The 22,375-nt window shown below is 41.8% G+C and overlaps 1 protein-coding gene across 6 annotated transcripts in view; it reads left to right on the top strand.

The window, feature by feature from the left end:
* Ttc3 (tetratricopeptide repeat domain 3) overlaps positions 1-21,728 on the top strand; it is a 97,579-nt gene extending 75,851 nt beyond the window's left edge. For 5 of the 6 annotated variants that reach the window (XM_028752562.1, XM_028752561.1, XM_028752566.1 and 2 more), the window contains 12 exons: positions 2,291-2,440; positions 5,262-5,401; positions 7,222-7,290; positions 8,401-8,497; positions 9,878-9,978; positions 10,493-10,583; positions 11,128-11,229; positions 12,985-13,322; positions 15,330-15,456; positions 15,600-15,734; positions 19,465-19,557; positions 20,456-21,728. In XM_028752562.1, coding sequence (XP_028608395.1) covers positions 2,291-2,440; positions 5,262-5,401; positions 7,222-7,290; positions 8,401-8,497; positions 9,878-9,978; positions 10,493-10,583; positions 11,128-11,229; positions 12,985-13,322; positions 15,330-15,456; positions 15,600-15,734; positions 19,465-19,557; positions 20,456-20,530 — 1,518 coding nt within the window. In that variant the 3' untranslated portion in view covers positions 20,531-21,728. The remainder of the gene's footprint in view (positions 1-2,290; positions 2,441-5,261; positions 5,402-7,221; positions 7,291-8,400; positions 8,498-9,877; positions 9,979-10,492; positions 10,584-11,127; positions 11,230-12,984; positions 13,323-15,329; positions 15,457-15,599; positions 15,735-19,464; positions 19,558-20,455) is intronic. The other variant, XM_028752565.1, reaches the window with a different exon arrangement.
* Positions 21,729-22,375: the final 647 nt, after the last annotated feature.

The following is a 22,375-nucleotide window of genomic DNA, read 5'->3' as shown; positions in this document are numbered from 1 at the left end:
TAGAGATCCAGCTGCCTCTGCCTCCTTAGTGCTAGGATTTAAGGTATACACCACCATGCCCAGCCTCTGGTAATATTTTAAGGTACAACCTTACTTGAACATTTACATAGAGTTATACAATATCTTTGAAAAGATGAAAGTCTTGTTTTAATGCACTCTTCTGTTCATACCTGTTAGAGAACCTACATCATGTTTGCTTATTTCTTTACAAGAGTAGGTGACAAATTCTTTGATGTCTTAATTGTTGAACACCTAGCCTGTGTCTGCTATGCAGACAGTGCTGTAGTGTGCAGATCTCTGTTTAACACAACATATACTGAATAGATGGGCTCTTATTAGGTTCTCATTTTGTACTTAGCTCTAAATCAGGTAGACTGTTGTTTAGTAAGTCATTGTTCAAATCTTTAGTCAGCCTTGGGAATATTCACAAGGGCTGTGTTAAAATAGTTCTTAGTTTCAAGGCTTTGAGACAAGTCAAGGTGGTTGGTGACTTTTCAGCTATTGAGATTTGCATTTGAATCTTAAGACTACAGTTTTCTCCAGGGCTTTGAGAAGTTGCCTCACACCTCTCACCCTTGGGTTTTTTGGCCTATAAAAGGCAAAAATTACATATTTCATAAAAAAATATAATACAGTGTAAATATAATAGCATAAAGCTACTATTTAATGTCCCAGCTATCTGTGTTGTTGACTTGGGATGTGGAAGTTATCTATAATACGATATTTACTGTCATTCTTTTGCCAAATTGAGAATGAAAACAGAGGTAACTGAAGTGTTTACCTTCGAGTCTTGCTTGTGTGTCATATTAGGTTTGACAGTTTCATTTATACATGGACTACATCCATAGTGCTAAAGCCTCAGTCTGGACAGACATAAGGTGAAGCCCTCCCACCAAAGCACTCTGCTCTGTCTGCTGTGTTGCTGGTAATTCACAGTGCTTTGATAAGTTGCATAATTTCAGTTACTTGATTCCCTGTCTTATTAGTTGCAAAATGCTTAGGTGCTGGGGGAGGGGACAGGGCAAAGAACTTGTTCAAGATGGTCCGAGTTTGTGCCTATGGGATTGATTTCTGCAGCGTGACTGTCACAGGAGTGCATTCTCTGAACCAGGAGGTTTCCCATACCCCACAGTACTACATGATTCAACAGTTCTAACTGAATGAGAGCTTTTGAAAAAGCTTTAGATAAAGTGATATTTATTGTTTGTCAACATTTATTTTAGAGTGTCACATCTTTTTCTCATTTTGATTTTAAGATAATCCATAGTAGATAACAGAAAGCAGTTCATTAGGTAGTAATTTAATTTTTTTTTAATTACCAACAACTTGGTTGACATTTGGTAATGTCAACACTAATCCGTTCAACTTGTCTTTAAAATACATGTATATGCAACCTTTAAAACCAAAGAATAGTCCCTAGTGTAAATTATAAAAAATAACATTCAGCTTAAACTTTGATCTGACATTATGCCCTTAGGAAACAAACTTTGAGAACTAATTAGTGTATAGGTTGAAAAGTTAAATTACAAGCTGGCCCTGGGGTCATGAGAGCAGGAGATCTGGTCCTGCTCCTCACTGGCTATAACAGTCAGAAAAGCAGACCCTTCATTTCACCTGGGCAGCACAGTGGAGCTGGCTCTGACCCTTGCTGGCTGCAGCATTGGGTGAGCTAACCAGAGCAGTGCTAGAGAGTTTGCCCTGGTGGTATGGGTAAGGGAGAGCTGGTAGGCTGACTAGATCAGCTACCGCACAGGCCCAGATCCATAGCTTTGAGCTGACTCACCTCAGCATCTACTCCACCTATGAACTGCTGGTGTAAATGAAGCAGCCAGTCCTGCAGCTCCAAAGATGCAGGATCTCCGTGGCACAGGGCAACAACAGGGTATCTGAGAGAAGTCCTGGTGATAGTATAACAGAAACCAGAGGCCTTGAAGCAGACCAATGGCTCATTGTAATGAATATTTGCAAGTAAAGCTGTTTGGACAAGAGGGTCCACTGTGACACCCTGCAGTTTCCAGGGTGAATACAAAGGGACAGGAAGATGAGTGGGATGGGGGTGCGTGAGATGAAATTCACAAATCAATAAAAGTTAAAGTTTTATTACAAATTCAGTAGTAAAATAATAGCGTTAAAAAAGAGCTGGCTCTGCTGAACAGTAAAGGTTTTAATTTCTGGATTATTACATTTCCCATATGAATTTTCCTTTTTCTGTTATTCTCCTTTGAGTCAGTTTAGAACAGATGATAAATTTCAGTAGTTGTTAATTGATACTTTTGTGGTTTACTCTTAGGGGGACCTTTCCCAAAGGGAGAAGGAGTGCTACCTGCTCAGAGAGCAGCTTAAGGGGGCGTGTGAGAACTGCGAACAGATAGAACTCAGGAGCTCACAGGAGACCAGGGACCTGGAGGAGAAGCTGCAAAGGCACATAGAGGAAAACAAGGTAAACCTGCCTGAGACTCCTTGATCGCATGCGATGACTGTAAGTGCTTGTCAGCTTCAGTCAGCAGAACTGCACCACTGGCCACAAAAGGAATTCTTTCTCAGTAGCCTTTTCACTTTTCTCTGAAGCATACCCAAGTGGCAGTGTTTCTTGTAGTGATGTGGAGCTTTTACCAACTGCTTTTAGAAAAAAGCTGTAAATCTGGAATTTAATTTATTCTTTAATTCACTTTTGATTCCACTGAACTTTAGTTTGCTTATCTGGAATATTTAGAGTAAAACCCTGTTGTAAACAGTGAGGGTTAATAGTGTTGGCTCTTCTTCCTGAGGAAATGTCAGAGTAACTCATGGAGCCTGTGCTGTTGTGAGTCCTTTGGAGTATCTGGTTTGAATACATATAGTGAAGTGGTACCAGATGGCAAAAAAACAGGTTGCTCTAGTGGTGAGGAGATTACAGGTGTGAGAAAATAATGTTCCTATTCATAAAGGCAATAGAGATACCTGTTTAAAAAGGAAAAGACTGGTTTAAGTCTGAATTAACATATGAAGTAATACCTTAAGTAGTAGGAAATTAGCTTAATATGACCTTAGTTAGGAAACTCGTTTATTGAAATTGGAGTATACCTGGAAGAAAGGAGATGGTTATAAAGAAAAGTGTGGCAGCACTCCAGGACCTGTTCACAGAGATCGGACTAGGGGCTAGGATCAGCTGTCTGTCTGAGAAAAATAACAGTAAAAGAAAAAATATTAAAGTCTGCTTAACATATGATACATGGAATACAAACCAGAATAAACTACTTGAGAGACTTAATAAAATAAAATAATGATATAAATGTGGTATTGCCTCAGGATGATTTGAACAGTAATCCATGTGGCCTTCTGTTTGAGTGATAGGCAGATTCGGGCACATAGTACTTGACGTAGTCATTCAGTGAGTAAAGTTTGTGGTAGAGACTTCTCCCGCTTCACAAACTGGTGATCAGACATAGTGTACTTTATTCACACAGTCCATCAAGCCTGATGTTTGTACAGATGGTCTCTACTTTGGAGATACAATGTACCCAAGAGGAAGACTGTGACAGAGCCGCAGCTCTGACTGCTGTTCTCCGTCTAGCTCCCATGCCTTTGAGGTGTCGGGTGTTTGAGAGAGTGTCTAACTGTGTAATCTAGGTTGGGCTCAAAGTCCAGGTCCTTTTGCCTCGTACATGTTGGGAGCATAGGCAGGCAGAACATACCAGGTTCTTCTAGTGCCTTTTTCTATTTTGTGTTGTTTGGATCTAGTGTCAAGGTTGTATTCAAGAACATGGTGAGTCCAGTTATTCCATTCCTCAAACAACAGGTTTATTCAGGTCCTAGACTTATTTGGTGAACTGTGTACCCTCTTAAATTCCGAATCTGAGTTTCTTTGTGTGTGTCAACACAAGAGTGAATATGATCCTTTTCTCTTATGAAGCTGCTAAGTGGTGAGTGCAGGCAGCACAGGAGCTCAGGTCCTGTTTTCACTGTGAGCATTGCACAAACGCACACATGATTATAATTCTTTATGCTTTCGTTAGCTGATTTCCTATAGGCAGTTTTGCCAAGTAGGTTCTCATGCTGTTGCATAACCATCTCCCTTTCAAAAAGCCAGATCAAAGGTGAGATCGTTGGCTCAGAGTGTAAACAGAGATAGCCTGGCCTTCAGTGGCACAGCAAGCAAATTTACATTGATCTTGAACATGAAAATTACTATGTAGGATACAGGAGCTTATAAGTATGGTAGGCATGGGGTCATCTAAGTCACAGAAGTGATATGACCTTGTTTGGAATCAGCATGAAGGGAAAATGTGGACAAGACCAGCCTAAGGGGACACCACAGAACTTCTGTTCCAAGAGCCCATATATCACATCCATCCAGACTGTTCTCCTCTGACATGGGACTCACGCTTGCAGGAAGTAGACTAGTTAGCAGTGCCATCGCCAAAAGCATGGAATCCCTGGATGTCCAAGGCATAAGAGAAAAGGGAGAAATGGCCTCTTGGGTCTGTATCATTTTTTACTTTAATGCCGTTACTTCCTATTATATTTGAGTAGTTTAATGTAGGGTACACCATTCATTTGAGGGAGAAAGCCCATGTTTTTATAACTGAATCCTTGTTCTCAGTGTGTTCTGAACCTAAGCAGGAAACAGGATCAAGGACCTCAAGTAAGAATTAAGAGATTAATCTTTCTCTAGGAAATAGGAATACAGAGTTTTATTAAGCATTTGTTGGTAGTCATGGAATTTGAGACTGGACACTATTTAACATTTACACGTTCACATATTTCAAAAGCTAGCAGCTGCATAAGGAGCTGAGGAATAGGTCTGGGAGTGGCACTAACCCTCAGCCTCCAAGGGAAGGGAACCAGCTTTGCCTCTGCCGTTTCTCTGCCACACTGCCTGAAATTCAAGCAGGTATTCAATCCAGATGTCTTTAATGACCAGCTTAGGTATCTCATTTGTATTTCTAGAAACAAACAAATAAACAAACAAAAAACTACTGGACTTCCTGGCTAAAACATGTGCAGATTACCTGTAGGTAGGGAACTGTGTGGTCTGAAGCCCGAGGTGTCAGCCATGTGGTATACAGAGTTCTTCAGAGTACCTTTTTTTGCAGGGAGTGCACTTGTCACTTGTGACTGTGCTTTGTTGACTGTGTCCTGGGGCTGGAAGTGGTAGTGTGCCTACCCCAGGATACCAGCTCCCTGGACTGGAGGTGGTACACATGCTAAGACACTGTCAGGTTCTTTTTCCCTAGAAAGTATTGCCATGATTATTCAAGTATTTTCTAAAATGTTTTTAGATTTCAAAGACGGAATTAGACTGGTTCCATCAAGATTTGGACAGAGAGATTAAAAAGTGGCAACAAGAGAAGAAAGAAATCCAAGAAAGATTAAAAGCCCTAAAGAAAAAAATTAAAAAGGTTCTCAATACCAGTGAAATGTAAGTAACATTTAAAGGATGGATGACATTATTTTAATACCCTGGGGTTTCTGATTCTTTTCATTTGTTCTTTCAGATTTTATAAGTAAAGACCTTTATAGGGGCTAGAGAGATGACTCAGTATTAAGAGCATTGGATGCTCCTCCAGAGGACCCGAGTTCAATACCCAGCAGCCACGTGGCAGCTTACACTGCCTGTAATCCAGCTCTAAGGAGTTTGACACCTTCACACCGGAGGAAAAACACCAGTGCACATAAAATAAGAATAAATCATTTTAAAAGATCTTTATAGATACTATTTTCACAGTGGTTTTATATCATTTAAAAAACGTTCATTGAAAAGTTCTCTTGCCTAGAACTTTGTCTAAGCTGGCATGTTTTCAGATCAGTTACATAACAGTGAGAGTAGCCTAAAACCAAGTCAGGAAAGGCCCAGCTGCTGTTCAGATGAGCTTTACTATGAACATTAGCTTGCTCCTCCTTACTGACCACTGAGGGGATGAGTCTACATCTAAAGTTCTGTCCAGCATGCAGGTTCAGTGTAATGATTTTATTCTTACTTTTTAATCCTAAATCTTCAGATTATTAGCATTTGTAATATGCAGGGTTTGTTAATAAATGAAGGTCTTGGCCATAATTGTCACAGAGACTGTATCTGAGGCAGTCTCAGTTAGAGGATTGTCCATTGCCTAGATCAGAGTGACCTGTGTGCCATGTCTGTGAGGCATTGTCTTGGTTGGTGACTACCTTTCCACCCTACACTGAGTGGCACCATCCCTAAGTACTCAGGTCTGGCCTGTGTAAGGAATATAGCTCAGCATGAGCCAGAGATGTGGTGAGCTGGAGAGTGAGGCAGCAAGCAGCTTTCTGTGGTGTCTGTCTGCTCATGCTTGAGGCCCTGCCTTGACTTCCCTCTGTGATAGACTCCTACCTAGAAGTGGGAGCTGACATAAACCCTTTTCCCTAAGTTTGATCTGGTTATGATGGATATCTCAGTGTTTTAGTCACTGTTGAACTGCTGTGAAGAGACCATGACAACAGCAACTCTTAAGAAAGAAAACCTTTAATGGGGAGTGCTTTCTGTTTCCGAGGGTTAGTTCATTATTAGCATGGTGGGGAGCATGGGGAGGTAGGTGCTTAGAGCAATAGCTGAGAGCTGCATCCTGTCTGGGCCTGGCATGAGCTTTCAAAACCCCATAGCCCACCCCCAGTGACACCATTCCTCCAACAAGGTTACACCTACTCAAAGAAGGTCATGCCTCCTAACCCTTGTGATTCTTTCAATAGTTCCACTCCCTGGTGACCATACAATCAAATATATGAGTCTGTGGTGGCCATTCTTACTCAAACCTCCGTACACAACAATAGAAAACAATTTAAAAACAAGTCCGGCACTCCTGTGACCCATTCCTAATCTCCTGCTGTTCAGCATAGTTCTGCAGATCCCTTAGTTTAGTTTCTGCTGCTGTACCAAGACACCAAGCTCAGGAACTTAACAGCTGTTGTGTTTGCTCCTGAGCTAGCAATCTGGACTTGGAGCCTGCTAAACCATGCTTTTATTCTTGCCAGTAGCCCTGTATGTTACTGTTCAGCTGAAGGTTGACTATGTGTAACAGCAGCACCAGAATTGTGTCATTTCACTACAAAGTAGTTTGATTGGTATACTGTGTTCAAGGAAAAAATAAGTAAAACTTGCTCTGAGGGGGTGGTCTGAATACACAGGGTACTTTTGTGGACGTGAGTGCAGTTTACTGTGTGTAGTTGTACCGGAAAAAAAAAAAACCCTGAGAGGTAATAAAGCATTTGTGACTGCTTTTACAGGTCTGCCCAGAAAACTGAAGGATTAGATAAGGAATGTGAACCACATCCGGACCAGTCCCTTGGAATCAGGCAACCAAGCTTTAATTATTTATTTTATTTAATTATAAAATTATTTAATAATAATTAAATAATTTAATTATTTATTAGGTCTAGTATTATTTAATACTACACCTCTAAGTATATTGTTGTTTACCTGTTTCTCCTAAATACTTCTCAACGCCTGAATATATATTGGAGGTTTCTACTTTTATTTCCCATGGTCACTATAACATAACAGTAACAGTCTACTGCCTAGGCTTATTACTATCATTTACTCTTTTTTCTTTTTTTTTTCTTTTTTTGGGGGGGCTATTGGTTTTGTTTTAATACAGCTGTGTAACCCTGGCTGTCCTAGAACTCACTCTGTATGCCGTCTGCACACTGTGCTCTGTTCTCATCATCTCTGTGCCTTTCTTAGTGTAATAGTGTATGGCTGTGATGGAGCCAGAAGTCACAGTAAGCAACATCGCAGACTTCAGTTTTTAATGCATGTAGGTCATGACACTAGAGAGGGACTGTGGAAGAGAAGAAAGAGCTTACAGGTTGAAGAGTAAAATGTGTTTGGAATGAAAACAAAAGTAGAGTGTTGGTGGGAAGGGTGGGCCATTTGGAGGTCAGAGGCCAGGGAGGAGCACGGGAGAAGGACAGAACACTGCATTCTGATAACTGCAGTGAAACTCAGGACTCTGTATGCTACTTTCAGAACACGTGATCATGAACAGCATTGAACAGGTCAACGGTTCCTTTTCTTATAAATGTTTCATAGTGTAATTTCTTGCATAAAAGACAGCATTTGAGAACAATTACCCTCCTGAGGAATCACACTCAAACCCCCTGGGCTGAGGGATATCTCTCTCATCTCTGTTCTCCACAGACACACGTTCACAGACATACACACTCACAGTCACACAAATAAACTGATGTGGTGCCGGCATCTGCTCCTTTGCTCCAGAGATGCCCCTTTGATTCCTTATCTCCCTTTGATCACTTGTAATGTGCTGGGAGCACAGCCAGTCGGAAACTGAGAAAGGAAATTAGTCTAGAAAGTGTAATTTGATCTCAAAGCTGACCTGGCATGTGACATCCTTGTGATCTCCATGGCTGGATTTGTTTTTAAGATTTTTTCTTTATTCTTCACAGCAGTGCACTCACAGATGAAAAAACAAAAGTAGAAGAGTCTGTCAGGAAAGGGAAAGAGCTCTATGAAGAGAGTCACCAGAGAGCTGTGGCTGCAGAGGTGAGTCCCGGACATGTGGCGGCAGCGGCAGGGCAGAGGGCCTTTGTCAGGGTGATGCTGTTGTTACAGAAGCTAGGGTGGTGGGATGGGCTGTCATCCAGAGGGCCTTTGTCAGGGTGATGCTGTTACAGAAGCTAGGGTGGTGGGATGGGCTGTCATCCGCATTCTCATTTCTTAAGGTAATGCGTGTTTTTCTGTGCTCGAGGATTTTGAGTTTTTATTCCTTTTCAATACTATGATCTCATGCTTGCCAGGCAAACACACCACTGAGTTATATTCCTAAACCCAAAATTTTATACTTGTTTCAGAGTTGTGCCCAAAAATATATATTAAAATTTTATAACATTTTTATTTAAGATAATAATTTAGTTATATCTCATGCTTTTCATGGAATGTCTTTATCATATTTAATCAAGTAACATACCATGAGATATATCAGGATTTACTAATCCTTCAAGAGCAAATAAAAAGAACCCCCTGAGCTGAGAGATGTCTCTCTGTTGGCAAAGAGCTTGTGCTTGCTGAACAACAATGAGGACCTGAGGTCATCCCTGGAATTCGTATTTTTTAATAAACTGTCATTGAGGAGACAGACAGATCTCTGAGGCTCACCCACAAGCCACTTGTCTACTGAGCAAGTTGCAAGCTAGTGAGAGAACTTGTCTTAAACAACAAAAAAAGTGGATGTCACATGAGAAATGATACCAGGGATTGTCCTCTGAGCTCTATATTTGTGCACATGTGTGTATGCACACACACATGCTCCAGAATCTACTTAATAAAATATATTCCTAGCTGGGGTAATGACTTAAAATTCTAATTTCAGATAGACCAAGAAGCAGAGATGAGGAAATGACAAGTCTAAGGACAACCTATCCCTAAATATAAAATAAAAAGAAATATATGTATAAATTTAAGTGTCTGCTTGAGTATTCCTCCATCCCCTAGAGAAATACACATTAATATTGGTATACTATTTGAAAAACTGAAGCCAAGGAAGTGTTATTCTACATCTCCCACAGTGAAAGCATGCCCTAGATGTTAGTGCTGCAGATCCCTCTTAGGAGGTGTTGGCCCCTGGGTCCTGGATATGGCAGGAAGGTGGGTAATGTAGTCTGCCAGTATTAGCCATAAGCTGGCCCTGTGCTTGTGTGCGGCTTCGGCAGAAAGTTACGGTGTTGTGTCATTTTCAAATTCTCAAGTTCTCGTCCCTGCTGACCGATCACTTGGTGAAATGACAATGTAATCATGTTGTAACGAGCTTGTCATCATACTTTATTTACAGAGAAACTGGAAGGTGCTTTAAAATGTTTACATACCAATTTTTAATTAGCTACACATCTTCATTTGTAAAATATGTATCTTCTAATGTGTGGACAGGTATCTATACTTGAAAACTGGAAGGAACGAGAAGTGTGCAAACTACAGAGCGTGGCATCACAGTCAGAGGCCTGTCTTAAAAGCCTCAAGCTGATGAGCAGGTACATGCTCCCACAGTATTCTTCCCAATAAATCCAGAAACACTTGAACGAAAAGAATTTATTTACAATGTTCCTCCCCAAGTTGTCCCAGAGCCATGCCCCATTCCTACCCACACAATCTTATGTTTGCCCCTGCCACCAGCACACACAACAAAAATGAAAATAAACACACAGGTAAGAGCCCAGTATGACAAAAAATAGCAAAACAAAGCCAAAAACACCCAAAAGTAAAACCATAGAATTCATTTTGTGTTGGCCATACCCAGTGAAATTCCATTGGAGAAGATTGATTCTCTCTTTGCCATTGGGTATCAATTACAAACAGCTTTTTGGTTAAGGGTCTCTGTTTCTCTGGTTCTGAGACTAAAGTTTACTCCACCACACCTGGTCCAAAATTTACAGTTTCAAAAAATACTTTTTGTTATGTGTTTGTTTCTGTTTACCTCTAAATGCTTTTAATTTTTCCTGTCTGTAAAGTGAGTACTAAGCAATTTCCTATTTTAAAATTTTCCAGTGATTCTGCAACATATCCTGATGTAGAATTTGATATACTTTCATGGGAAACATTTCTTTCTACTGTAAGAGAAGAAATTGAGAATACAAAGGTAAATCAGAAAACATTATAAATGTACTGAAATCATTATGATGGTTTTAATCTCAGGAGACTCCTATCATATTTAAAACATTCCTTTTTTTAATGTTGTCAATTATTTTTGTTGAATTATTAGGAATTTTTCATGAAATTAGTGATTTTTTTTTTAAATTATCTTAGAACATGTGCTTAGCATGCTCAAGGCCCAGGGTTCACTTCTGAGCACTAAGAAACGGGAAATCAGGAATAATCAGAGGCTTCCAGTATTCGGAGGATAAGGTCTTTCCCCTAAGCTCACTCTTAAGAGAAACAGTCGTCTTCCTTTAGTGACCATGGGGCCTGGGAGGCCTGTGCTGTTCTTCTTTACAGCCTCTCCCTTCCTCTAGAAGTCTGTGGGTTAAAAGGTTTTGTTTTATTTGTTTGTTTTTTGAAAGATTATCTTAAAGTTTCATCATAATCTTAGTCGTATCAATTATCTGATAAAAAATATTAACTGCAAATAGTGATTTTCTTTTGGAATTTTTTTAGATACTTAACATTTTCCCTTCTACCCACAGTGTCAGTTTGAAGACCAAATTAAGGCCATTAAGAATGGCTCTCGACTCAGTGACCTTTCCAGTGTGCAAGCTTCTGAGCTTTCATTTCCTACTTGTGGGACGGTGAGTTGATCAGTGTGAAGAAGTGCATAACCACAGTGTCTTCCTTAACTATCCAAAGTAGTTTGATTTGACTATTTTCTGAAAACAGGAATGGTTAGTCCTGTTTCCATGGTTAGGAATGTTTCCATGTTGGTGTGTGTGTAGCTTTCGGGCTTTAAACATTCTAATGTAAGTGGGTCAGTGTTTCTACAGTCAGGCACGAGGACAGGACGAAAATATGCTATGGTCACTTTTGTGTACCATAGTGTCTGTCTTCTTTTTTCTTTTCTTAATGCAGTGTGTGTGTGTGTGTGTGTGTGTGTGTGTGTGTGTGTGTGACAATGAACTGTGTGTAGTCTAGGATGTAAAATACCAGTCTGAGTAACAGATGTGTGTAGTTGAAGCCACAGAATCTATCACCATCAGAAATTCAACTTGTAGATACTTGGTGCCATAAAAGTCTTACATCTGTTTCCTTGTCAGATACAAAGCAAACAGTGCTACATGTAAGACATGTGGGACTTGATTGGACTTTTTATAATTTTATAAATATTCAGAAATCTTTCATGTTCAAAATTCTGAGACCTCTCAGTATGTACCAGGTACTTGTGTAAAAAGTGTCCTTGAGAGCTATTTTGTGCCTTGTATCTCCCTCATTTGTTCACTGGGCATTTGATGGTGATCAAGATTAAATGTGTGCTGGACTCTCAGAGTTCTACAGGCTTGTGAAAAGACAGACCTCTAAACCACAGTCACAAAGAAAACTCATTGATGTTTTCCCAGCCACTAGTGAGGATGCTCTAGTGACATAAATCCTCCTCTAGGGTAGGAAAGGGTTGAGAGGGGAGTGTTTGGGGAAGTGTTGCAGTGAACAAAGTACATGTTGGGAGGTAGAAATAAAAGGTACACACAGTCTGTTCTTTGAGACGGACATGAGGAACACTGCAGGGCCAGGCAGGACCCTGTTATTTAGGTCATTAGGCAGGCTATGGTTAGGTTTCTAGTCAGGTTGTGATCAGGTCAGTGCTTAGCAAAGATGAACTGGAGAGGAGTGGATGGGACGACAAGGCTAGGTGACTTCTCCTTGGCTCATGACCATCTGCAGTGCATGGAGGAGGGGAGATAGAAGCTGGGAGCAATACAGAGGAAGACTGGAGCAGTGTGGCTGTATGAGAGATCTGGGTCAGGGATGGGATGAGAGACTGCTGCTGAGCTTGGTTTTGAGCACATTGAGCTTGGTTTCCCCAGATCCCCCAAATGGATGTGCAGAAGTCGGTCTAGTCTAGGAAGTAAGAGGTGGCCTGGGGAGACAGGAGTCTAGGGTTGAGATCTGGGCCTCCAGCAGAAGACAGAAGGTAAGAACTACAGAGACCTACAGGATGGAGCCGCAGAGACCACACTTTTGAGGAGGATGTGGCCCTCACTGCTGGGTCTCTCTTAGATGGGTGGACACAGCTTTGGGGAATGTTATGGCAAGTCATTCTAATCAATTAGCAGGAGTTCAGCTGCCAGGTCAGAGGTGTGGGTGAGTAAAGTGGAAGGAGAGCTGTCAAGTAGGCACTTTCCTGACTTTACGGAGAAAAATAACAGTTGTTTAAAAGTCACACATCTGTATGTGTTCTGATGAGAATTTATGATTGCTGATTCTTTAAAAATTAACTCACTGTATTCAGGTTTGTTGAGTGAGTGCTGTTATGGGCATGCATACTCTGAGTTCATTTTCCTCCCTGTCACTATAAGGTGAGTGATCCAGCTGTTGTGGTCTTTACTCCACAGATCCATCCTCAGTCAGTCTCTGAGTCTTCGGGCCATGAGGACCAGGGGCTGGTGGCTTGTGTAGACAGCATGACTGGAGCAGTCCTCAACGATCCTTACATGGAGCCTGCCAGTGGCTGCCCAGAGCTTCCGGAACTGTTACTGGGATCACCCACCCGCCAGCCAGAAGTTGTTCAACAGCTAGAGCTCAAGAGGGCTAGCCAGGAGTCTCCATCAGAGCAGAGCCCTGAGGGTGATGAGAAACTATCTGGACAGGCTGCTCGGTCAAGCCAGTCTCCAAAAAAGCCTTTCAACAGTATTATTGAACACCTGTCAGTGATATTCCCAAGTTATGCCAGGTATAATTGTGACTATTAAATACTGCATTAACTTTGGAGTTGGTTGCTACTGTCCTGTGGAGACAGGGGTTTCATCACTGTATCTCTGCTGACCTAGAATTCACTATGTAGACCAGTCTGAGCCTGGACTTAAAGAGATCCACCTGCCTCTCCTCCTGACTTGCTTCGATGAAAGGTGTATGCTACCGTGCCCGGCCATGAAAAAAAAACATGGTCAGATAAAACCATGGCTAATTACAGACTACTGTGAAAAGAACTGTGTTGTTCTGCTGAGAAAAATAAGCACTTCATTTCTTGCGTCTTGGGACCATAGTAGTGTAGTGGTAGGCGTTAGCCCAGGGCTCTCTTCGTGTAGACACCTCTCTAACACTTAGGGTACATCCAGGCCACAGTAACTGCGGTAAATGTTCATACCAGGATTGAAAACATCCACTACTGCGTAATGCAGCACCAGAACCCATCCAAGATTTAATGAGATTTGTAATAAACCAGCATTATTTATTGTGGAGTCAGTAAATGAGTTGTAAAATAATAGTTCTGTATCATAGGGGAAAAGACATAGCAAAGAACACTAACAACTTAACATTTTGCAAACAAGAAGCCTGACTTTTTAGAAGTTTGAGGTAAAAGGACTAGATTGAATTCAGTAGTGAGATGTGTGCACATACCACAACCGATCTGTGAGTCTCTGGAAGAGCTCTTCACACCTCAGTCAGCAAGAGCTGTTTATCAAGCTGTGTATGGCTTCTCATATGTCTCTGCTTCCCGATCAACATCCAGAGCAAGAGAAGCAGAAATAAGGATCTGTGGACAGCTAAAAAGACAGGACTGTACAGAATAACCCTCTGTACCTGCATTGTATTTTCTTTCTCAATACTAATTATAAGCTATGAAATTGAAATTTAGGAACAAAGTAGTCATTAAAAATGTCTCGGGCAGCTGGGTAGATGACTCAGTTTAATAAAGTACTTAGGCAAGAATAAGGTCTGACCAAAAGGTCAAATCCCTGTCACCCTCATAAAAAAGGCAACGAAGGCAGCTAACATTAGTAATCACAGCACAGCAGAGGCAAAGAAGACAGGCACACCCCCTGGGCTCCCTGGACATCTAGGCTATCCTTTCTAAAAAATAAACAGGAGAATGGTAGAGAAAGACACCTGTGTTGATCTGTGGCCTCATGTGTATGCACACAGACTCAATGGTGGTCTCTGCTGTTGGCAGACCTGACATTCAGCTGAGACCAGCAGCTGTAGCCAGGTCAGTAATATGGAAGGTCAGGTGTTGTCATCCATGCCTTTAATCATAGCACTTGGGAGGCAGAGGCAGGCAGATCTCTCTATGAGGTTTAGTCCATCCTGGTCTACATAGTGACTTCCAGGCCAGCTAGGGCTCCACAATGAGACCCTGTTGCAAAAACAGAAAATGTAATACTGAAATATTTTAAAGATTTATTTGTTGAATTTTTAAAAATTATTTATTTTATGTGTGTGAGTACACAGTCTCACTCTTCAGACATACCAGCAGAGGGCACTGGATCTCATTACAGATGGTTGTGAGCCACCATGTGGTTGCTGGGAATTGAACTCCGGACCTCTGGAAGAGCAGTCAGTGCTCTTAACCACTGAACCATCTTTCTAGCCCATTTAATTTTTTTAGTTACACATGTCTGGTATGGTATGCATATGAGTGTAGGTGTCCATGGAAGCTAAAAGAGGGTACTAGATACTTAGAGCTACAGTTACTGGTGTTTGTGGGCCTCTGAATAACTGCTGGGAACTGAATATGAGCCCTCTATAAGTGCAATATGCACTCTTAACTGCTGAACCACTTCTTTAATGAAATACTGAAATTTTGTTACCCACATGGGAAGAGTCATTCTACCTTAAAACTGTCCTCTCTCTGTGTACTGTCATCACAGTTAACTGTGGTCCACAGATTAGCTTTTGGTGGGTGTTGATATTGATACTGAGTTGATATTGTTACTTATCATTCACTTTTCCCTTTCAGCACTGAGCTTGCTGGTTTTATTAAGAAAGTTAGAAACAAAAGCAAGAACTCATTCTCGGGATTAAGTACTGAGGAGATTGTTGAGAAAGTGACAGAATACATTCTTGATGAACAAAAGAAGAAAAAGGTAAGATGTTCATCCTCCTGCTTATTTGTAAAATGTGAGAATAAAAAGCTTCAAACCGTAGTGTGGAGAGCAGCTGACTGGAGACAGTGGCCAGACTCAGTAACTCACTTCATCTCCTCTTTCCTACCTCATCACCCCGGTAGCCAAATCCAGGAAAAGACAAGAAGACATCTGAGGCTCATTCTGCTGCCACTGTGGCCAAGTCCTCCCAGAGTCCTCCCTTGGCAGCTGCTGGACCATCAGCTAAACCCAAAGGCCAGAAAAAAGATGATGTTCCTGTGAGTATCATCTGTGTGAGTGCATAGCTCATTTTCCTCTCTAATGGGACAGGAAGAGAATAGAATTTTTAATCCATGAGTTAGCCCTTCTCACTTTGAAACTTGTTACATTTGAGACTAAAATTAGGAAGCAGATTTTGCTGTATTTGAACATACACCCATATCTGGTACCCAGGGCAAAGACCCTGCATTCAAGTGACAGCACTTACTGTCCTGGGCATAACCCAGCTTTGTACTGTGCCTGCATTCCTGCAAATGGCCAAGTGTGTTGATTTTGTAAATCATATGGGAAAACAGTTTTTGGATCATTTTATTCTGTATAAGCAAGGATGTTGTACTTAAGTGGCTTGTGTCACTCAGCACTGCAGTGAGCCTGGGCAGCTGTGGAATAGCCATGCCAGTGCTACCCTCTGTCCCTCTCCTGAGTGCCTGGAAGGAGATGATGACATGGCCTATATGTACCTAAAATTTGACATTGCTATTTAAGTCTTGTTTTCTTTTAAGTAAATAAGAATTTTTTTTATTTACATAGCACGTGTTAGATTGTTATTGTAGCTATATATAAATTGACACAGCTCTATAATTGTTCACATCTTACAGTAAAACATCCAAGGCAGGAATATTCTGAGCCTGTTAGCATTCACCTGTGTGCAGCTGCGGATGTCATGCTTAGCAGACAGCAAGGAACCCCTAGTCCATACCACACTGAGTGGCTAATGCAGGAGACCTACGGAGGACACACAGATGGCTAGAGGGGCCCCTTCTGTTTAGGTTACATTGGTGTAGAGCACCTTGCCCCACTTCTCCTGCTGTAGTGCAGAAGTGAGGGTTGTGTTAAAGTTGCAGGCCACACAGCAGTCTCTCAAGTCCCACATCACAAGGTAGTGCAGAGTACAGGTTTGTTATCTAGAGCTAGCTAGTACTGAGTCTTTATTCCTCTTATGCTTTTGGGGTTTTTGTTTTGTTTTTTTTCTACTGCCCTGTGGAGCTTTTCCATTCCTCCTCCATTGAAGTCTCCAAGGGTCACATCTCCACTCGCCCAGTGAGAAAATGCAAGGAAGGGGGGGGGGGGGGCTGCAAGACTAGGTCAAGCCCTGACTTCCCTGATGCTTAAATGAACTGCATCTTCAGTGACCCTCCACCCAGCTGGGATTCTCCAGCATTTGTGTTTTTAAAGGAGTTTATTTCCTCCCCAAGAAGTAAAGCAGGCAACATTTGATGGAGAGAGCTCTTTCTGTGATTATTCATCCTAAGTGTCAGCTTGATGAGATAGTGGATCACCTGGGAGACAGGCCTCTGGGCATTCCTGAGGGGATAATCTGGATGAGGTTACCTGAGATAAAAAGAGCCACCCAGTGTGTATGTTGTTATTTTCTGGTCAGGAGTCTGAGACTGTGGGAAAAGTGTGTGTGCACATGCAGGAACAAGTGCACACTCATGTGTACCTGTGCAGAAGCCCAGGAAGGTCCTGCTCTATTATTCTCACTGTATTCTCCTCAAACAGTAGTCACTGAACCTGGAGCTGGTTTTCAGTGAGGTTGATGGCCGGCAAGCCCCAGTGGCCTCCTGTCTCTCCCTTCCATACATAGCCCTGTGATTATAGATGTGTGCAGCTGTGCCCACCTTTTAATGCAAGTCCTGGGGATCCAAACTCAGGTCCTCACGCCCATGCAAGAAACACTCCTACCTACTGAAGCAGGCTACAGAAGAAGATACAAACTATAAGTGCATTGTATAAACTAAAGTTGGATATGACAGTGTACACATGGAATTCTATCTACTCAGGAGGCTGTTATTTACTTCACTAAACTTGATCAAATGTATGGATTACTCTTGGCAAAATTGATTATTTCGGGGCCTGGAGGGGTGACTCAGTGTTTAAAAGCACATACTGGTGTTGCAGAAGATCTAACTTGTTCCCAGCACCCACATCAGATAATTTACTGGCTACCTATAACTCCAGTTCCAGGGGATCTAACGCACACCGTAGGTAAAAACAAATCTTTTTTTTTTTTTTTTAAGATGAGCACTTTGGTCTTAATTCTTATGTCCTTGGTGTGGGTGAGTAGGAGGAATTTCGGATGTGTTTATACTTAGAACTATGCATCTTTCTACACTGGGAGTCAGATTAACTGTAAGGTTTTCCAGGTCAACTGCTCTAAGCTCTTCAGACCTTACTCCACATCTTAGGGCTCATGCCTCCATGTCTTTTCTGACCCTGAGTCCTGCACAGCAGTAGAACAGAGTAGAACAGAGCTACCCTCACTGTAGCTCCTGCCCCATATATGCCTGGGCCCTGTTAGCACCTCAGGAAAGACACAGAACTCCACAGAGCTACAGCTTGAGCCCTGGTCAGTCACTTGGAGATGTTTCTGGGTCAGTTTGGGGCCATAGTTCTTATTTGTTGCAGAAGCCCTACATAAACAAGAATTATTCTGAGATGCTCAAAATTAGGATGAAAACTAGAACTGGTGTCTGTTGTAGGGCAAGTGCTGTAAGCCACAGGCACTGCCTACAGAAAACATTGTATGCTCACCAGACTGTGAGCACAGGAGCCCAGAGACCCGTTCGTCTCCATGTGCAGTGCTGCACAATCTATTGCCTTTCCTAGGTGAGCCACCACTATGTTCTTTTTTGATTGCTAAGAATCCATGCTTAGAGAAACCTCAGGGAAAAAAAATGAAACTTGTCTTAGCCAGGGGTAATCCTGTTAACATTTCATATATCAGAATTGTCTCTAGGTACATCTGTAGAAACATAGTCTCTTATTTTTTAAAACTAATTACATAATAAATACTGCCATCATCTGTATTTATCTGGTGGTCTGTTAAGACCTACTTTCTGTGTCACCATTTATCAACTTCAAATACTATAATTGTCCATAAGATAGTGTCTTAGTTAGGGTCTCATTGCTGTGAAGAGACAGCATGGCCAAGGCAGCTCTTATAAGGACAACATTTAATTGGGGCTGGCTTACAGGTTCAGAGATTCAGTCCATTATCATCATGGCGGGAACATGGCAGCATCCAGGCAGGCCTGGTACTAGAGGAGCTTGAAGAGCTCTTGGTCTGACCGCTGCCAGGAGACTTCCATTCCACATTAGGTGGAGGCTGATCATAGGAGCCTCAAAGTGCACCCCACAATGACGCACTTTCTCCAACAAGGCCACACCTCCTAATAGTACCACTCCCAAGGCCAAGCATATTGAACCCACCGTAGATAGTATGTTGTACATGCATATGTTATATTTCAAGTCCCTCACTGACCTGTATCGTTAAGCTTTTTTACTGCCACATTTTAAGTATGGGGTGGGAGATCGTTGTTACAGTATTTTTCAGGCACTTTGTTAGCTGTTGAAACTGTTCCCTCTGAGAAAATTAGAACTTTATATTTTGCTTTGGGGAGGGTCATGTTTTAGAACTCTGTGTGGTCGTGGAGCTTGCTTTGTAGATTAGGCTGGCCTCAGACTCAGAGATCCATTCCTGCCTCTGTCTCTCAAGTGCTAGGCATAAAAGTATGTTTACTTTTTATTTGTTATTTTTCTGCTTTTTTTTTTCTTAGAAACTATTTAAAAACAAGCTGTTTTTTACTGGGTTCAAGCACAATTGAAAAACTATCTGTTACCCTTTGTGGCAAAAACATTTTTAGGCCACTTTTGGCCATGTACTAAGTCATGAGAACTCATGTCGTAAAAAGTTAGTTTATTATTTGAACATGTTTGTTTCCACAGGCACCAGATGGAAATTCCTGTGAGATATGCCATGAAATATTCAAGTCAAAAAACATGCGTGTGCTAAAATGTGGGCACAAGTTTCACAAAGGGGTAAGAATTATCTTTGACTGCCTTTATAGCAAGCATTTTGAAAATAAAAATGTAATTTTTTTCTAGGAATCTATATTTGTGTTTGCAAAAACATTTTTAGTTTGTAAATCTCCGCATGAAGTGTTCATATGACTCTATAAAAATATGTGTTTTGTTGGGGAAGTGGGTAGGGTTCTCTGCCAAGGGTGTCTGTAGCTCCGTAGATGGCTCTTTCTGCCCATCATGCCATGGGCAGAGAATTATAGTTGACTGCATAGCTGTACTGGCTCTGAGACTCAGAATTAATTCCTTGAAAGGTGGTTTCTTACATGACTAAAAAAATTGTACCCAGTGTCTGCTCCATGTAGTATATGAAGCTGAGTTTACATGCTAAAGGCAGCTTCTGGCTAGATGTTTGGCGTGTCTTTCCAGGACTAATCATCTCCATATCCTGGCACTGCTGGGTTACGACAGATCAGGTTAAACATAAAGTACTCACCAGAAGGAATTGAAAAGTTTACAGAGCCTCCTTTGGATATGGCACCACATGCTTAGGCCTTCTGGCTTTCTATGCCTTCCCAGCCATGTGACAGCAGGCTGCCAGCCAGGAGCAGCAACATGGAATGTGGCACACAGGCTGGTGAGGAACAGCATTGAGTGATTTTTGTGGCCACAAAACTGACAACTTGTACAAATCAATGAAGGACGCTAGAAGAGCTTAGACTGAGGCCAGGGTGTAAAGGAGGACAAGGCCCTTAGTGAGATCATGAATCTAGTTCTGGAGCACTGCCCTGAGCAGACATTGATGTCTTAAGTATTAGCAACACCAGACTTGGAGGTAACATGAGCCATATCCCTGCCAGAGTCCAGTGATTTGAGAGAGCCGAGGCACTAGCTGACTTTGCTTTCTCGCTTTCAGTGCTTTAAGCAGTGGTTGAAAGGACAGAGCACGTGCCCCACCTGTGGCAGCAGTGACCTGCTGTCAGAAGAGTAATCTGTTGCACCGTCATCAAGACCCAGCCCAGGAGAAGATGGGAACCTCCTTCCTGTTGCTGTAGGTAGTCACTCCTCACTAATGCACCATGCACTTCATGAGTTACAGGACAAGTGTCCTGTTACCAGTGTAAAAAAAGCAAACATGGAAGCTCTCACACTGTGCATCACAAAGCTAACAAATGGGAATCTTGAATGCTGTCTGCCCCAAGTTCCAGGCAAGTGACAGCCATGTGTGTGTGTAATGCTATGTTATCATCGTCCTGCATTTTTGAGGCTGCTGCAGGGATACTCTGAGATGAGCAGGTTCTTTGGAAAGAACTGTTGAGCTCCTCAAAGCAGTGTTCAGATTGCAAAGGTTCTTAGCCTCTTCAGTTCCTTACATGGAACTGTTGGATCCCCTTCATAATTTTTTTAAGTGCTTATGATCCAATTGATCTACATTTTGGTAGTCAATTATAAAATACTTCTTAAATTAGTATCAGCTAAGAATTTTTTTTTCTTACCCTGGGAAGATGCTGTCTGTTCACAGGAGTCCCACACTTAACACTTACACTAAGGTGGCCATGTAAGTCTTTTGAGTCACCAGTGCTTGGAAATGCACAGCTAGCTAGTGCCGAGCACAGGATAGTCACCCTCACCCTCCTTCCTTACTCTTCCACTGGAAATGTCCTGACATGTTGGTGTTAACATTGTTCTGTTTGACTTTTGTGTAAAATAATGCATGCAGTCTTGTAATGTGGCCTGAAAACAAGCTAACTGTATTAGAAACTATTAAAAAACTAGGTATTTTAGTGACCTGTAGGCAGTGGCAAATACAGACACGTGAACCCTGGATACATTACATTTCTCTCAAACACAAAGGAACAAAAAAATAAAAAAGTTTTCCAGCGTGTTCTCTGCTGCCCTGGAGACGCTGTCACCTTCCACCTGTGTCCCTGTGAGTTGTGGTGTCTTAGTGACTTAGTCTGTAGCTCACTCCTTATTCTGAGACGTTGTCCATGGTGTTCCTGAAACATGGTGTACATGCTGTAACAGTTGAGTGCAGTACATGCTAAAGTACGCACAGCAGCTTACAGTATTTATCGTATACAAAGAACAGTAGCTGTTGAGACAGTGAGCTGTGCTTCACGTCAGAGCCTGTGAACATGCCTTACACTTGTCCAGTAACTGTCAATAAAGAACATTGTGAAAGATCAGCCGTTCACTGTCGTTCTTGCTTAGGTAATTTAGAATTGCATTCTGCTTGGAAATTCAGGGTTCTGTTTTGTCATATATTGAGAAACTAACTTTATTTGGGAAGAACAGGCAAGCTGTATCTGACGATGAGTCTTAACCAAGGATCCTGGGTTATTTTAGAGCCTAGATCATGACATTCCTTTGTGCCTAATACAGCTTGCCAAACTCAAGTTCATAAGACTGTAAATTTGTGAATAGAATATTTATGCAGAAATGATAGCCAGCTGTTCCGGGCCCAGTGAAGAACTTTTTCACGTGGGCACATGCAAACATGCTGAGGATAACTTCATTTCTTGCAGGTTTGTTTTTGACGCACTTGTGTTCATGGACTGCTAAGCTGATCGATAGTGTCTTTTTAAAGGCTCTTTTGGGTATGCTGAGTACTAATAAAGGAAACATAGTCTATTAATATATTTTATTAGGTATAGACAGGCTAATGTTACCAATTGGGCTTGTCCTAAGCAAAGTTGTCAGACACGTTCTTTGGAGTATCTTCATGTAAGAGGTTGCTTTCACAATTTTGAGTTGATGGCACGGTACTAATACTTGGGACTCATCACTCTCTGGGGATGTGGCCTCTTTCTGAGCTGCCGCTGCTGCTGCTGTT

The sequence above is a fragment of the Grammomys surdaster genome, unplaced genomic scaffold, assembly GCF_004785775.1.
Source record: "Grammomys surdaster isolate TR1022 unplaced genomic scaffold, NIH_TR_1.0 125925, whole genome shotgun sequence".
NCBI classification, from domain to species: domain Eukaryota; kingdom Metazoa; phylum Chordata; class Mammalia; order Rodentia; family Muridae; genus Grammomys; species Grammomys surdaster.
Note: the sequence above shows the minus strand (reverse complement) of the source record. Positions and strands in the feature narration are given on the sequence as shown.